The sequence below is a fragment of the Aythya marila genome, assembly GCF_965140915.1.
Source record: "Aythya marila genome assembly, chromosome: 5".
Classification (NCBI taxonomy): domain Eukaryota; kingdom Metazoa; phylum Chordata; class Aves; order Anseriformes; family Anatidae; genus Aythya; species Aythya marila.
The window spans coordinates 53,975,944-53,993,214 of NC_139046.1; the positions used below are offsets into that span (position 1 = coordinate 53,975,944).

The window sequence follows — 17,271 nt, forward strand, 5'->3', positions numbered from 1 at the left end:
AGGACCTGGGAGGAGAAGCAAAGCTGTTTAGGGCTCTGTGGACTGCAAGAGCTCCTGTGGAGTTTCCACAGCTGCAGATCTGGAGTTGAGATGAGATAGCACTCATCTTTACTCATTAACCAAAATAACCCTCCTGGCTAGGAGGGGAAAAGTCTATCCAGAGTTGTGGAAGGCTGGACGTGTTCTTGGTAAAGACCAAAGTCGTTATAAGCATGGGTGGTAGAAATGGGTAGGAAGATGGATGCTTTTGTGTGATGTTTATTCTAGAAAAGGTGAACTTTGGCTTTCCGGTCCCAGGTCACCTCAATAAAAGAGTTGTGTTGAAAACCTGAAAGGGTCGTTGAACACTGAGGAAGGAAACTAAAACAGATTGACTGCCGCAGCATAGTGAGCTGTGGATAAATGAACCTTTGGACCCTACGTCCTGCTGTAAGCTTTCAAACCTGAGCACTGCAGGCAATTTGGCAAATCTGTTTCCAAAGTCTATCCAAAACTTCTACCAATCTCATCCTCTCACAGTGTTTTAACTCTTGCAATCCCAGTTATGTAATGCCAATTACTTTTTTTTTTTTTTTTCCTTGATAGCAGAGAATGTTTTTAATGTTACATTTACATACAGTAAATGAAACTGCCTTGACAGAAATCCATACTGGGGGTTTTCTGACAGCTTTCCCTGTAGGTTTTTTGCTTTTTTTTTTTTTTTTTTAATATGTATATAACTTTTTGAGAAGGACAGGAAATGCAGGTCAGGTGCTGGGAGTGCAGCCTCTCAAGTGCCATAAGCCCTCATTTTTCTATTTGTTCAACGTCAGGCAAGAGCTGATCTAGAAGGTGGATCTTTCACGTTCTTTTTTGGCTGTGTCCAAACTTCACAGAAGAAAGGTAGTTACGTGATAACAAGCGTGGCGACTGGGGTCTGTTTTCCTTACCTATGAAGCAGAAGAAGTGTTTGAGATGTTATGGAGCCTAATTCATGTTTGCAAGATGTTCAAACATGCAGATACTACTTGATCACTTCCCAATTGCCCCGACACAAGCAAAAATTGCATAGTGGTATTACCTGAAGTCTTCTGTGTAACTATTCATGTATTATGTGATATATCCTAAAATATTGTAGAGTTTGCTTTTGCCTTCTTTTTTTTTTTTTTTTTTTTTTTTTTTTTTTTTTTTTTTTGTGTGTGTGTCTTTGTTTTGTTGTTTCTGTTTGAATTTTGTTTGAAGGTTTTAGAGGTGTCTAAGGTTTAGCTTGTGCATAGAAATGCTTTGTAGGCATCTGAATATGACAGCAGACCTTTGGTGGGAGATGGGTGGGAATGTAGGCACGAGGCTACAGCTGGATCTCTACTGTGACATTGAGTTATGAGGGGGAAATGCCAAACTCTCCCAACCTTTCTGGAGTTCACTTTGTTGAGTAGGATTCAAATCTAGTCTGTACATGGTAATTGTAGTCACCGGCGTTCAGAACTGTTGTGTATATCCCATCAGGTCAAAATCCATTTTATCCCATGCTATGTAGTACAGTTAGTTGCACCATCTCTCTGAAGGGCAGGATTTACCCCACAGTGAGATACTGGGGTTGTCTGTCATTTCTGACATGCGGAGAATGCCGTGAGTAAACATATTTTGGATTCCAGCTGGGGTTTCCAGTTACAGTTTTTATATTTGACTGCTTTTGTGGCTGGAAACTTTTGCCAGCTGTCAACTTAAGAGCAAGTGGCAATCTGCCTTCTCAAGCAAATGTGGCCTCCATGTTTATTTTCAGTTTCACGTTTGTTATACTCATTGTAGGTTAAAAATCCTGGCATAACATCCTTGACCCTTCAGTAAGATATGTAGTCATCATCTTTCATGGTGCGAGTATGAAATAACTTGCTTCACACAAGTACAAATAGCAGAGAGTCCAGACCCACATAGTAATCAGTTTGGGACCGTACTAACTTAGGAGGCTTCATTTTGTTATGGTTTCCGCGTAATGAGCAAAGGGACTTTTTATGTGATACAAAGACTGAGTGCAATAAAGTGTGGCGGGAGATTAAAGTAAACAATTATTACAATGCATATTCTTTTGTGTCTCCTTTTTTTTTGTTGTTGTTCTTGAATAGATTGAAAACATAGATGCATGCCTGAGTTTCTTGGCTGCTAAGGGGATTAACATACAGGGGCTGTCAGCAGAAGGTGAGTCAATTGGTTGTTTAAGATTTCATTTTAAACGAGGAACTGCTGCTTGTGATTGTAACCCGCACGTCCTGTGTAATGGAAAATTAATGTAATATGAATAATATAAGCTGTTGATGGTCTTCACTCCTTTTTTCCCCCCTCTCAGCATGAAAGGTAGGTAAAATAGATACGTAATCTCCGCACGGCTGACTTGTAAAAATAATTATTCTAATTCAGTAACGTCTTGGTTTATGTCTGTTAAAAAAGAGATTTTTCATCTAAGTCGTATAATTGGTACACGGGTTAGAGTGTAGCTTTTATGGATATTTAATAACTGTTGGGGGCTGCTTGTCTGTTGAGAGAAAAGGTATTTAGTTCCTCTTTCTTCAGTTATTTTGCTGTTGGAAAAAAAGATTCTGCTTTTTTATATTTAGATTTCTAAAAAGTGTGATTCCAAGTGTAAGAAGAAAAAAAGGGGGAAAAAAAAGAGTATTGACCTTGAGTTAATCACTTAGCTTATAAATAGCACCAGAATTTCCTAAAAGCTGAACATGACTCAGTGCAGGATACTCCTTTTCTTCCAGTGCATGATATGTGTCAGGGTGTATGGTGCTCAGAAGCTGTTTAACTGCTGTCTTATTAAAAGATCAAACAGATTTTCCTAATCCTCATCACCGGCTTTCACCTCCGCTTTCATTTAAATGTGCTGGAAAAGCATTTGGGTTCAGAAGCTGTTTAGACAAACTTTGAATGTTTTATTACATGACACCTTCTTCGGGATTTCACAGAACAAATAGTTAGATGTGTGGCATCAGGTGAGACCTGAAGTTAGATCTGGTGAGTAAGTCTCGTTGCAAGCTTAGTTTTGAGGGGATTACATTGTCAAATCACGAATGTACTTTAACTTCTGTGTGACTGTGTGAACAATTTAATTGCCTGCATGCATAAAGCCGTATTTTCTTCCTCCGAGGGAATTCTGTCGCTCAAACAAAAGAGGCAAGAAAGGATGTGTAGGTGTGGTGGGCTGACCCCAGCCCACAGCCAGCAGCTGCTCGCTCACTCCCCCACACTCCCAGCAGGACCAGGCAGAGAATAGGAAGGGCTAAAGTGAAAAAACGTGTGGGTCAAGATAAAGATAGTGAAATAAGTGAAGGAAAGAGGAAGAAAAAAACAAAAGCAATGCAACGGCAGTCACTCACTGCGACCTCCCACAAGGAGATAGATGCCCTGCCACCTTCTGAGCAATGGCCATGTCCCCGGTACCTAGCCCCCGTTTTACTGCCAAGCATGACGTTATGTCGCAAGGAATATCCCTCTGGTCACCTGGGGCCAGCTGTCCACGTTGTGTCCTTTCCTGACTTCTTGTCCCCCCAGCCTACTTGAGGCTATAAAAAGAGGGAGCCTTGTCACGGTGCGAGTACTGCTCAGCAACAGCAAAAGCACTGGTTTAGCCACAAAGCCAAAACACAGCACGAGCTACTCTGAAGAGCATGAGCTCCACCCCAGCCAGACTCTGTACAGCAGGCGAGGTAACACATCGTGTTAAAATAGTTGGTGTAAATGGGAAAAATAAGTAAAATTTAATTTCTGTGTCCAAAACCACGTCTTTGATTTTTATAGATAGTCTAACATCTTCTGTCTGTAAACCTTGCCTATATCCTTATACAATCACAAATGCAATGCACCTTTGCTCCTTTAAAAATGAAAGAAAAAAGGAAGGATGAATGATAGTCTTTCAGGTCATGTGAAGCCACAGAGTTTTTGAAGAGACCGCCAAGTCTTCCCTGTGGGAGGAGAAAATGTTCCCTCTCTTGGCCTTGGCTGTGCTACTGTCAGTGCCCCCCAGTGTCTGTGAGCTCTCGTGGACATGGGGTTAAGGATTTTAGACCTAGTGAGCACAGCGTGGAGGGGGAGCGATGATAACCTCATGCTGCTGCAGCTGTCTCAGGCCCTCAAGGAAATGCTGGCTGACCGCAGTTAAACCTTAAGCCCTGGCACCGAGGTGGGACTGCGCAGGACCTCAGTCCATGCCACCCTCAGGGGCTGGAACAGACACTGCTGAATCACAAAGCCATTAGTTTTAATTTCTGTCTAGGTGGAGCAGAATGTGACTTCTTTTTTTAGTGTTGCGGTGTTGCCACCCATACGTGTATTGCACATTTGCTGGATGCAGAGGGCAGGAATTCCCCCTTACGGAGCAAAGTCTCTTTATTCATAAATAACAGGTGCTTTTTTGCACCCCAAAATGTAAATAAATAGTAGGTAGTGGTGCTGGAATGTATTTAGCATTAGCCCTTTTTATATCAAAACATTTTTATGGTCAGTTTGGTGTTGACAAATTGCTGCTTCCACCTCTGTTTCACAAAATGTGTTTTTAAGCAGCTGAAAAAATCATTTGCACCAATACTGAATTGAGAGTTAATATTGTTCTATTTAGTTTAGTGCTATTTTATCTTGAGTATGTTTTCCTTCCATTCTTTATTAATCTGTGAGCTGCATGCTCTCAGGTTATGATTGGAAGTCTCAGCTGAAACAATCTTTCCCTTACTGACCGTGAATGATGTTTATGAAACATATTCCAGATAGCCACTGTGGATGGACCGTATGGTGAAACCACCATGTACCCAAGTCTTACATATGTACATTACCTTTCAAAAGTATTCCCAAAATATTTGGTTTAAAATAAAATTATAACAAAATAAAATATTTTAAAAAATGTTCATGAAAAATTACAACTAAAACTTGCATTTTGGCAATTTGCAAAATAGCTTACATAATTCCTTGGTGTCCTATAAGGGAAGCCCCCTACATCATCCTGGCGTATGAGATTCTACAAGTTACTTTAACACGTGTATTTTAAATGTAATTTCACAAAGCTTGTGACAGTTCATAAGCAAGGAAAACAAAGTAGTGAGTATTTAGTACTTTTTTTCCTAACCTGATATTATGAGAACTAGTAGGAGAAGGGCTGGCTGGACGTTAGCTGTCCTTTTCTATAGCTTATCCTTCAGCTGGGTTAGAACACCCATAACAAATCTTTTCCTCCCTTTCAGCCCAAGTACCACCTGCATTATATGCCTAAATAGCTCAGTTACAATCAGAATTCTCACATCAAGAAAATAAGGTGTGAGCTAAAATTTCTAAACGTAGAAAGTTTGTTTACTGAGAAATGATTAAACAGAAAATGCAGGTCTGAGTCCATAATAAAAGCCAACTTTAACCTGGATGTGATATGTAAACACTGTAAAGATGTAACATATTTCATATAATTTACCTGTTTTGCAACAATGCAAAATCTAAGAAAAATAGCAGATTAGTTGGTGAGAAAACAGCGTGCAAAATTGACGGTGTAGTGTTCACACTGGGGAGGGGAAGGCATGTTTCACGTTCATAGCTTTCCTGCCAAATCACAAGTCAGACTCAGCAGCACACTATCCCATAGTTTCTGCAGATTTAATATCTTTTTTTTCTTTCATGCTGTCGCATTTCCTAGGAATTAATATAGTAAATCATATGGAAGCTAAGAAGAGACCAGTAATGCCTTCTGAAGGAGAACATTTACCGGGTTTGCCACTAACATTTAAAAAAAAAAAAAAAAAGTCACCGCTAAAGAGAGGGGAGAGAAGGAACATTTTTTATAAAATGAAGCTAAAAGACATGAATTCAAATAGAAATTAAGTTTCTGTTCTGAGAGACCATCCTTAGTTGTGCTGTGGAAGAAGGGGAGAACCCAACAGGAGAACACAGCATCACTTAAAATTAAGAGTGTTGTAACCAGGCAAGCAAGCTAGTGTTTCTGCACAAGTTGCCAAGACCTGCTAGGTCAACTGCAAATAATTGTGTTTACTCCATTGGCAGAGCCTCATCTAGGAGGAAGTAAGAGATTGTGATTGCTTCCAAATGGAAATAAACATTAAAGCCTCTCCCGAGTTGCTTGAGAATATGCATTTTTCAATAGTGCAGCCGTAGTACGGAGGGAAGTTGATAATGTATCCAAATTAGAATTTGGATAACTCCTAAATACTGCAATAATTTGGGACTTCATGTGTAATACCCTTCCAGTGTAAAAAATAAAAATAAAAAAATATCCTGCTTAAATGTGTGACACAGGCTTTTATGGATTTCTGTATGTGAACTTTTATGGATTTAGGCAGTGAAGATGCTTAAGGATCTGTGTTCTCTGATGATGACCGTAGAGATAGGCCCCCTACTTCAGCAACATGGAGCCACCGAAGTCTTCCCTTCTCAAAGATTTTAAACTCTAACATCTCTATTTGTAGCTCCTGAAGAAAAGTATGGAGATGCCAGTTCTCTCCTCTTCTTGCTGCTACTTTTGCTGTCTGTCCCTTTGAGCTGTCTGTCCATACCCATGCTCTTACTTGTTTCCACAGCTGGGTTTTGGGCTCCTGGAGCTGCAGCTGCCCAGCTAAGCATGCCATCCTTCACATACTGTTTCCTCACTGCCAAGATTTTGAAGATTATGGAGAACATAAATGTGCAGTAGAAACTGAATTCAGAGATAGCAGCTGCACCTCCTCTGGGTAACAGATTAGCTGGATAACGATCAGCTGAGCAAATAATGAAACCATAAAGCGATGAAAGGAAACCTCTTACTAGACTTTGGAACCACTGCTATCGAACTTAGACTTTTGCCTCTGAAATGACGTCTGTGCTTCTGTAGGTAAATGGGTTTCAGTGTACACGCTCTGCAGTCTTGCTGTAAATCCATTTTAGTTCCTTTCCAGTATCAAGGTGGAATTTTGATTTCTGTAGCACAAATGCCCCACAAAGCTGTTTTGGACATACCTGAGAGGAGGGTGTGTTCACTTACCAAGTTGGCAGATTTTGATTCTACCACATGGAGCCCGTGTGTTATTAAGATTCCTTTGGTCTGATAAATTCTTTATTTTTTGGCATAAAAAAAATGCATGCAGACAAAGAAGGGAAAAAACATAATACCTTTTTTAATTTTGCTGCCCTGTTTCTATAGAACTCCTAATATTGTTTATATTCAGATCACATTCCTCAGTGGAGTCTACAAAGTTCATCCCAGCACTCTTCTGGTAGCTTTTTTCCCCAAAGTCAGCTTAGAGCCAGTCAGCTTTGAGCTGCGTGGTGGCTGAAGTTGAATCTGTCTGTACCTCACAGATATATCCAGGATTAACTGTGAGGTACGCATACCTCTCAGAATTTTGTCTTAAATTCAGACCTACCTTTGGCTCTTTCCCTCCCCTGCCGTCATTCATTATGGACAGAATTTCCTGCTTTTTACATTTTTTTCTTTTGTTTAGCAGACCATTGGGTCTCACTTGTTGAAGAAGGGGTGATGGGGATTGCATGCAGAACTCAATGGCCAACTATAAGAGGCTTGCGCAGAGTGACAGACACACGCATCCACTATCCCTAGGCATGAAAATTACATATATGTGACAGCCCCATTTTCTGGCAGGAGCTCTGCAAGCTATGGAATATGCAGTGGTTCTTCATTTGTACTCCTCCTAGCCGATTTGGATAACTATTCTTCTCCATGTAAACTAGCTGAACTAGCGCCACATGCTTTACAAAATCAGACACAAAATAAGCTCTTGACTAAATAAGAGCGGTAGGCCATTTCGGTTGTTCTCCCTTGGTTTGCTTTGATCTCTCTTTTGTATATAATTAGTTTATGATTTGCGGAAATTTCATTTGCAAGTGTTCGAGGGATCAGATAAGGGCTTTTCTCTATAATCTATCCAACAGACCTTTCTTTTCTTTACCTTTTCCTTGTTTCACGAGGTATTTTTTCATTGATATTTTTTTCAATTTCCACGAAGTCCAGTGTATTTTTGTGCAGAAAGAGATGATTGCCAAGCTATAATTATGGCTGTAGGTGAAACAAGCAGCAGCAGAGCCATTACAGCATGGAAATTCCCGAAGGGTGGATTTGTGTGGATTCACTTAAAACCAAATTCCAGTCTCTTTTCAAATATCTCAAGTGTCTGAAATATACAAAACCAGTTGGGGCTCCAGATTTAAAGTGAGTGGGTGACATGCTTGTCCTTATCTGGGTGGCTACCCTTATTTGAGCTGCCCCACAGCCAGGAGGGGAGGTAAGGCAGGAGAGACTGGGCAGACGGGCAGGGTGCCATGGGGTTGAAGTGCTCTTCCTGTGCGAAGGGCAGGGGCGAGCTGCCAGGTGAATTACCTCAGTCTGTTTTTAAGATAAGGGAAACAGAACTACCTCTAAAAGTCCCATCTGAAATATTGCACTTAAAACCCAGAGGGAAAGAGGCTGCTCCTCCTGAACCTTACTAAATTGTTTTTTTGTCACCTTAAGCACTTCAAAAGCAGGTTTCTCTTCTGATTAGGACAGAAGACTCACAGCCACAGAAGTCGACAGGTTTTAGGTGGGGTTATTGTTTTAATTGCCTCTCACTTCACATTGAAATCAGGGCCTTGTTTTCAATTGCGTGTCACTTTGCTCAGTTTAAACATGTAGACTCACATTTCTTTTATCTCCTGGCCCTGATTTCTTTTATCTTCTGGCCTGTGTTTGTGCAGTTAAGCTTCCCAGTGCCTCTGGGGCTGTTTAGTTATGCTTTGGCCTGTGATTAAGTGATACTTTCCTTACAATTCCCATGAGTAAATCCAGTTCTTTGCTAGAGATAAGGAAATCCTTTTTACTGTTCTTTTGTGTCTTTTGTGTCTATTTTGCTTTATTGTCTGCTTCCATCCAGTATCCTCCCTAGCCAAACACAGGCAGATTAGACAAGGAAAGAGCCTCACGTAAAGGGTGATGGGGGAGACTGGGTTTGTGGCCTGACGCTGCGTGGGGGCAGGAGTAGACTGGGAAAGGGAGCAACAAGCAGGATTCACTGGGATCCCACTGTCCTGGAAGGGGCTGACGTTGGCTAAGAGAACAAAGGAAGGCAGAGGATGACAACTCTGGGCCCTCATTTAAGCAGGAGAACAGGGTCCTGGTGGGATAGAGCCTTCTAGAGGGGCGGGGAAGGAAACTGCGGGGGACTGCGGGGAAGGAAAAGGGGGAAGGAGATCGAGTCAGAGGAGAGGAGTGCCCTGGGTCTTGGTAATGACCAGGACCGCTTAGATAAGGTCTCAGGGTGACTGAGGACATGAATATGGGCCCAGACAAAATTAAGGAAGAAAGTAAATTACATCAGCTGCTAGGAAGAAAAGGTAGATTGAGGCTTAGCTAGGGAAGGAAGCAGAGGTTGGATGCTTGTATAGTAAGGGGAGCAAACATTAATATGTGAGCTTCATATTTGCTGTGTAAAGGGCTTGTGATTAAGAACGGAGCCTTGCTACATAGCAAAGATGAGCAATGCACTGAGAAAAGTGACTGGGAGAGGGAATAAAGGATAGAGCAGGGCCCGCGAATTTATTCATTCACTGTCAACCTACTTTTAAGTACCTCGGGTATCCATTCTGTATCAGCTTGTGATAGTATCAAATTGGCAATTATCTGTTCTAATACAGCAGTCTTGCACAATAATCATGTTTTCTGGTGTATAACTTGCACCAGATCTTCTTAATGGAAATGATTAGTCTGATATTCCAGAAATGATACAATGCAGCATGATAACTGAGTAGTTTCTCCTCTTCATTCAAATTTGGGACTGAAATTATTTACAGCATGATGTTAATGCATTTGTTGCTGTGTTGTGTTTTTTTTTTTTTATTGTTGTTGTCTTTTGTTTGTTTTAGTTACTTAAGTTTAAAGGAACTGTTTAAAGGAATTATCTTTTTAAGCACACTAACGTTAACACGAAATAGCAGAAATGGAAGACATCTATTGCAGTTACTGCAGGGGAAAACTAATGTATTTGTAGTTGGTGCTCACTGGTAATCAGCTGTAATATAAATGAGATTTGCAGAAAGTCTGTCATGTCTTAAAGAAAACGAGTTCAGATGGTGTTAAGACTGCACTGTTAAAAAGAAACAACAGGTGATGGCTAACTGAGTGACTTCTGAATATTGCCTTACAGAAATCAGGAATGGGAATCTAAAGGCCATCTTGGGCCTTTTCTTCAGTTTGTCTCGATACAAGCAACAGCAACAGCAGCCACAGAAACAGCAACCACAACACCATCCATCCCAGCAACCTCCCCCAGTGTCCCAGCAAACAGGACCTCCATCTCAGTGCCAGGTCGGGCTACAGCAACAGCAGCAACAGGTGCCAGCTTCACTCCAAACTCAGTGCCAACAGCCCCAGCAAGCTGCACAGCATCAGTTAAAAGCACAACCAGAAATGCAGTCGAGGTGGGAAAATTTCCTCTTTTTTTTTTTTTCACTGTTTGTTTTTCTTAAAGGTCTTCAAGAGTCAAAGAAACTGCTTTGTTGGAAATTGAGTGCTGGGTAGCAATTGACTTCACACTTTTGGTAATCAAAGCACGTGCTTAAATATATTCTCCATGCTAGAAGTACTTGGTTCAATGAATGCAGAATGCTTGCAAGACCACCGTATTTTATAAGGATATTTTTCTCAGTATTCCTTTTGCTTCCTTCTATTTTCAAAACATATATACGTGTATCCTTGCTATTACAGAGTGTATACTACGGACATGTGAAGAGCAATTGCCGTCCTCACTAAGAAATGGAAGGTTCTGATAATTGTAGAGGAAATAGAGCTTATCACAACTAGTGATGGTCAAAATCAAATCTAAGTTTATTGGTCAACAAAAATAAGTTGCTGGCTTAAATGAAAAAAATGTTCACTGTTGGTGTTTATTGGCACTCCTAGATCAGCGTATAGGTAACAGAGGGGATATTTGTGTCTTGAGAGTCTTTTATCCTACAGGTGCTCTTTCTGGGTTAGCATAAAAGCCATTGATGAAGGCAGTACCAGTGTGAATATATTTACAGCCTTCTGCTTATCTGACCATTCCTGTTAAGGGGATGAGCATTTTAGTGGTAATAAGTGGGCAGGATGAAAGGCTGAAGTAATATTTGCTACTTTTTTTAGTGGAAGCTTATTTGTTTCAAAATATCACAGGTTAAGGCTGACTGGTGTTAAGGTAACACATATTGGGGTGAACACTAAGTGCTGCTTTATGTGGGATATAGAGAATTTAAGTGAGGTCTTCTAAGAGGAACACTACTCTGAGCTCATTTTGTTTTGCTTATGTTTTTCTTAAAGAACCACGCTCATCTTAGATGGAAAGATTAGATTTAAAAATAACCAACTTTGAGGTGTTAAATGTCATAATGTGAATATATGTATATATATACACATACATGTGCACTTAGTATATAGTAAGCTGAAATTGCTCAGATGCTGCACAAAACTATATATAATAACAAGCTGAGGAGCTGAAGGGTAATACAATGTGACTTTGCATGCAGAATTTCATCTTCATTACTTTATAAAAATTGATTTTGACCTAAAGTTGTAGTTGGGCAAGAAGCTTTCTTTCCTTTGAAATTTATAAAAGCTCCTTACTCCCTTAAGCTAGTTGCTAAATTCAGTGGCATAAAACCCAAAAACTTTCTGTGCTCAATGATGTCTTCCACTTTTTCTTTCCTGTCGTACAGTGCATCTCCCAGGGACTCATCTCAAAGCAAAATCATCCGATTCACTCTTGGTCAGAAAAAGTCTTCTAGGTTAGCATTTCTTCATCTTCTGCAAAGCATGAATAATCCTTTTGCAATATTTTTGGATGCATGCGTAGGGTTCATGCTAAATATATTTACCTCCTTGTTTGTAACGAGGCATCTTAAAAGCAGCTGAAACGTGCAAGTATTGGACCAATTTTAACTTCTTTTTTTTTCCAAGGTGTGGAATGCATTTTGGCCCACAAGAAAATAATTTTGTCCTTTTGAGCTTTTGTTTTTGAGAACAAAACATGGTTCTGGGAGTGCTCTCCCCACTTTCCCTGTCTGTATTAGTTGTATTTAGATCTGTATTATTGAAACTAGCAGCATCAGGCTAGTGCTGTCCCAGCTAGTAAGTGGAGCATAGCCAACACACGCCATGTGAGCCCAAACAGCATTGTGTGGGTGTTTCCATCGGAGCTCCTGCACTCCCCAGTGTTCTGAAGCTGAGAATATCTGATCTCCCTGAAAATGATTAATAGGTATTTCAACCTATTTTTTGTCCTGAATCCCAGCTTGGTTTGCATGCCAGCCCCTATGGCCATCTCAGCACTCATAAGGATTGCTGTAAGTGTTGCTAATGTGGTTATTAATCTTAACTTTGCCTTTTATTACAATTATATATAAAAATGTTTTATGAGGATGTTTTATAGAGTGGTACATTATTAAACTATTCTGGATGATTTTTGCTAAGCTGGTGTACCATTATTTATGACTGTATTCAGCTTGGCAAGTTTCTATAGATTGTTAGTTATGCATAATTTGGATTTATTTCTCCCGTCTTACTTCTTTTATGGCAACAGTGAAGGTCTGCACCATAACCCCTTTTAAAATGTTCCCTGTTTCCTTTTCATGTTCTCTCTTGATCATGATCATGGCTTGACAGTTCCTAGTTGCTTAGAGGAGATGCTGAAGAGTAGTAACAGAGAGCATCCTCTGAGCTCGGTGCCCTGTCTCCAGCTGCAAGAAGCCAGGAACATCTCCCTGCACCTAGATTTTTTACTAGATTTCACAAATCTCACTGTAAAATATTTTGGCCTAAGACCAAATGCATGGGCTAAAAAGAAGATCAGTCAGTTAAACTACACGAAAACAATGTAGGAGAGATTATACTTCCTTTAAGAGTTGTTTTTAGCTCATATGTTTTTTATTCTCTGTGTTTTTATTGGCAGTGACAGTCCTGATTGAGTTTAAAACTTGCCACTTCTTGAGTGGTGGCAAGCTTTGAGTGGCTTCATTTACTTTAAAATGAGAGATTTGCAAAGCCTGCGTGGGCATGTGTGGGGAGCCTTTTCTCTCACCCAGCATGGGGACACATCCCGTGCCTCCTGTCAGCCCCACCAGTAAGCTCTCCTCCAGTACTGGCTGCTCTGGTGGCCTCGCTGCGGTGCTCAGCCCATACTCACAGTGTTTCATCCTTCTGTAGAAACTTACACCTGAGGGATCTTGAGTATTCTCCCTACCCATGAGAAACCTGGCTTGTTTCCTATGAAGCAAAGCAAGCTGTTAGGGAACTTTCTTGTCTCAATGCCCCCCAAGACCTCCAGAAGAGCAGCGTGACAGTCCTTACGAAGAGCAGTTGTTCCTTCCCCTGCAATATCCCCGCTTCCTCCTGCGTAGTCTCCTCTACTGGGGATGAAGCATCTCTGGGGGGTTCCCATTTGCACTTCACTGCAGTGACAGCCATGTACAACTTTCTAGCACCCCCCAGTGTTAAAAGAGGCTGCTCTTCCTGGCTAAATTGAGGGGTTTGTCTAAAAGGCTTCAACAAAGTGAACCTCAGAACCATGATGTGCTGTGCCAGATCCGCGGTGGTTTGAGTTTGCGAATGATTTTTTGCTTTTGTATTTGAATGATGCCCTGATGTTTTTTTCCCATTTTGAGCTTTGAAAGCATGTGCATGCAGCTGCTGACGTTTTTGTTCTTCTCCTTCATGTTTCTTTCCCTATTTCCTATTTCTTCACTAGTCTTTGAGAAGCCAGTTTGTTTAGGAAGCGCTGCCAGACTCCTTCCTGGCTTCTTTTCCTTCCCGTGGGCACAGCAGTGATTTGGTCTGTTGCGTCCCCGTTCTTGCAGATAACTGGGACTTCTTCATTTCAGCCTATTATTGGCACAGGTTATTTAAGACATATTGACTATTTTATTTTATACAGGACAGTGCTAAAGAGATTTTACTGTGCAAAAAATACAAAGCACAGAGAAGTCCCCTTCAGCGCTACTGTGTGTGACATGAACTGATCCTATCTTTTAATCCTTAGTGTGATCTTGTTGCTTTTGAAAACCGTGAGCTGTTTCACTAATTCTCTTCTGTGTGGATTTTGAGGAACTAACAAATCTTTCAATGTTTTATATTTTGTCAATTTGGAATGTGGAAATAGGCTCATTGGCGCACAAAATACCGTGCAGACATGGCAACTGAGTGTATAAACATTGACTTTGAAGGACTCAAGCACACATACTGTTTCGAGATGTGATGCCTGTGGCTTTTCTACTCATCAGGCTTTTTAGGAAATTCTACCCGTCCCCTTTTGCCTGAAAAGCATGCAACAAGTATCCTTTCCTGTCTACTTATTCCAGAATCTGAACTGCCTTTTTTTTTCCTAGGTAAACATCTAAATCTTTTAAATATGGGTTACAGCAAGGAAATGCAAAGTTGGAAAGTCCTTCCTTGAAACAGCTTGCTGCCATCCTTTTTCAGTTTAAACCAGGGGCTTATACCTGCTCACTGACAATGTGGTTGCCCTACAAGGGGAAACTTAAGCTTTGTGTGACTTTATGGGCGCAAATTAAATCCAGTTAATGTTTTGCTGGGCTTGGCCATTAGGCTTTGTAGCTTTCAGACCACAGCTGTAATGTGCTTCCCTACAAGGAAAAAGGCAGCCGTATTCTGTCTCATTGTTATTTCCAAAATAAGTGTAGCCCTGTTCAGCAATCTGGTCTAAGAATAGTAGTGTCTCATTTGGCCTTAAGCTTGCAGCAGTGCTATTACTGCGCTGAATATACTGCAGCTATTTCTGATTTACAAGATGTACAGAAAGTGACCATTAATGAAAGCTGAATCATGGAAGAAGAAGAAGCTATATAGAGAAGGTCTGATTATATCACCTGACTTGGTGGGAGGTAGTTAAGTATATTCTGTGTTGAGTCTATTAGAAACAACTCAACTGTTTGCCAATTCTGCTATTAGTCAACGTACGCAGGAATTTTAGAACTGGATCCTGATTTTTTATTTTGGAGCCAAAAACACTCTTGGAAATATATTAAAGTATCTAACTAAATGGTTTAAGTTCTCTCTCTCTCTTTTTTTTTTTTTTTTTTTCCCCTGATGTGAAGCAGTTCAGACTTCAACTGGTTTACCTTGTATTTTTCATCTAGGATGATTTTTTGATTTTATCTTTCATAAGGACAAAGACCTTAAAAATATGTTGGTGGTGTCGATCCTTTTCTTTTCAGCCTATGCATGGTATTCCACAGTTTCTTTCTCAGAGTTCTTCTTTGTATATCTAATCTTATTGTAATTTTTTCATCAGGCTTCCAGGCCCTACCACGAGGGTGTCCGCTGCAGGCAGTGAGACCAAGACTCGTGGTTCTATTAGTGCCAACAATCGACGCAGCCAGAGCTTTAACAATTACGACAAGTCTAAGCCTGGAATTCTCCCCCCAACACCAACAAGTAGCAATGAAAAAGGTGAGTGCTTGAATTTTTTTGCATTCTCAGTTTTTCTGAACAGTGGTTTTATTCAGAGGAAATTGCATTTTCCACTGAGTTCCAGAAATTGTAAGACTATCTCAAAGTGGCAAGTGGCTCTTTGCAAAAGCAAATCCTTACAGAGCTTTAACATGGTGTTTACTCTTACACACATCTAAAATAAGTGGTGCGTTCTCCGAGTAAATTTTTAATAAACATTTCTGTGTGTCTGAGGCTGATAAGTTTTAATTGTGACTACACTGGGTAGAAGATATCATTTCTACAGCAGGCAGTAGGTAAAGAAAAGGTATGACAGCACATATGGCAATTATATATGAAAGGGTAGATGAATGATCATTTCTCTGATTAGAGCTGGCTTCAGTGACTACCTGGTGAAAATATTTTTTTTGGATTTCAGTCTCAATCTAGTTTAAATTAATGGCAGTCGTTTTCATAATTTCATGTTTTCTTGATCAGCCTCTTGTAGAACTACAATTAGGAACAAAGCACTCTCCAATGACAGTATTTTATAAAATGAATATTTCTATTGTCATCTAAGTTGACTCCGGTATAGATATTCAGATAACTTCTAAACTTGTGGAATCCATTGTATTTTTCTAGGTAACTTGTCATAAAGAGAAATTTTTCTACCAGGTCTTCAGTTTATAAAGTTCAGTACTCCTGATAACCTAAAAAGCAGATTAGTGAAGGAATGTTTGCCTGAGCATCCTTCATATTGTCATTTTGGTTTAGTTCTCCTTCTCAGCATAATGTAGAAAAAAATAAACTCACTGTTTTTAGTTACTGTTATAAGTAAATAACAGTAACTTAGCAGCTCCTTGGCAGAATTAAATTTGGCAGTTTATAGAAATTCAGATTATGGTCATTAAAAATGGTAATGGCTTACAGGGTGAGCCATCTTTCTTTTTGTCCTAGATTCTGTAAGTCCTCCTTTCTTGTTAATTCTTTAATATTTTTGCCCTCGCTTCAACATATTGGCTCTATTGTTGTCTTAACCATCTCTCTCACCAAGCAAAAGCTACTGATGCTGACAGCAGTGCGGTTTACATCTCTTCCTTCTCCCCAAGATAATTCGTCCTTTGTAAAACTGACTCCGCAAGCTTGATTGCTTTACAGCATTTACAACTTTAATTTTTTTTTTGTGGTAACTTTTTTTCTTTTAAGATTTACTGTCTACTTTCAGTAAAACGTAGTCATTTCTCAGCCATGAAACCAAATGGTAATTTGTAACTGTGCCCTTGCAGAATACTGTGGTATCAAGGGATCTTTTTATTGCAGGATGAGCAGGATGATTTATTGCTCATCTTCCACAGAATGAGCTTTTACAAAACGTCACAGTATTTTATTGTCTTGATACTAAAAAGGAAAAGTGTATTCAAATCTGCTAAAAGAAGTAAAGTGTTAATGTTCAAGTGAAAGAACTTCATAAATGGCCTGGATGTGTTTAGCTTTTCATTTTTTTAACAAACAAACTTATTAGCAATCTACATTATGTTTCAAAATGGCCAAGAACCTCAAAACAGCTATCATATCTTGGTATTAAGCCTGAATAAAAACAAAGTGAGAAACCCTAAATAAATTTCAAAAATATAACAGAAGGATTTGAGCCCCAAAGGACTGTCTGTTTCAAAAGAGACGTGGCATGAAGAACCCTAGATGCTTTTAAACCTGCAAAAGGGATTTTGGTGATATTCTTACCTGATTTGTTATTCTGTTTGAAGATGCTCCTGAGGCAGCCCTCCTGTTCATTGGCATGAGCCATGCACAGGCTCTTCCCAGATAATGAGGGTAGATACCCCCTACACCAACTTCTC

General features: G+C 40.0%; 1 protein-coding gene across 5 annotated transcripts in view; it reads left to right on the plus strand.

The window, feature by feature from the left end:
• NAV2 (neuron navigator 2) overlaps positions 1 to 17,271 on the plus strand; it is a 397,581-nt gene that overhangs the window by 250,380 nt on the left and 129,930 nt on the right. For 3 of the 5 annotated variants that reach the window (XM_082761145.1, XM_082761144.1, XM_082761142.1), the window contains 4 exons: positions 2,103 to 2,175; positions 10,143 to 10,416; positions 11,689 to 11,757; positions 15,279 to 15,436. In XM_082761145.1, coding sequence (XP_082617271.1) covers positions 2,103 to 2,175; positions 10,143 to 10,416; positions 11,689 to 11,757; positions 15,279 to 15,436 — 574 coding nt within the window. The remainder of the gene's footprint in view (positions 1 to 2,102; positions 2,176 to 10,142; positions 10,417 to 11,688; positions 11,758 to 15,278; positions 15,437 to 17,271) is intronic. The other 2 variants (XM_082761146.1, XM_082761143.1) reach the window with 1 other exon arrangement.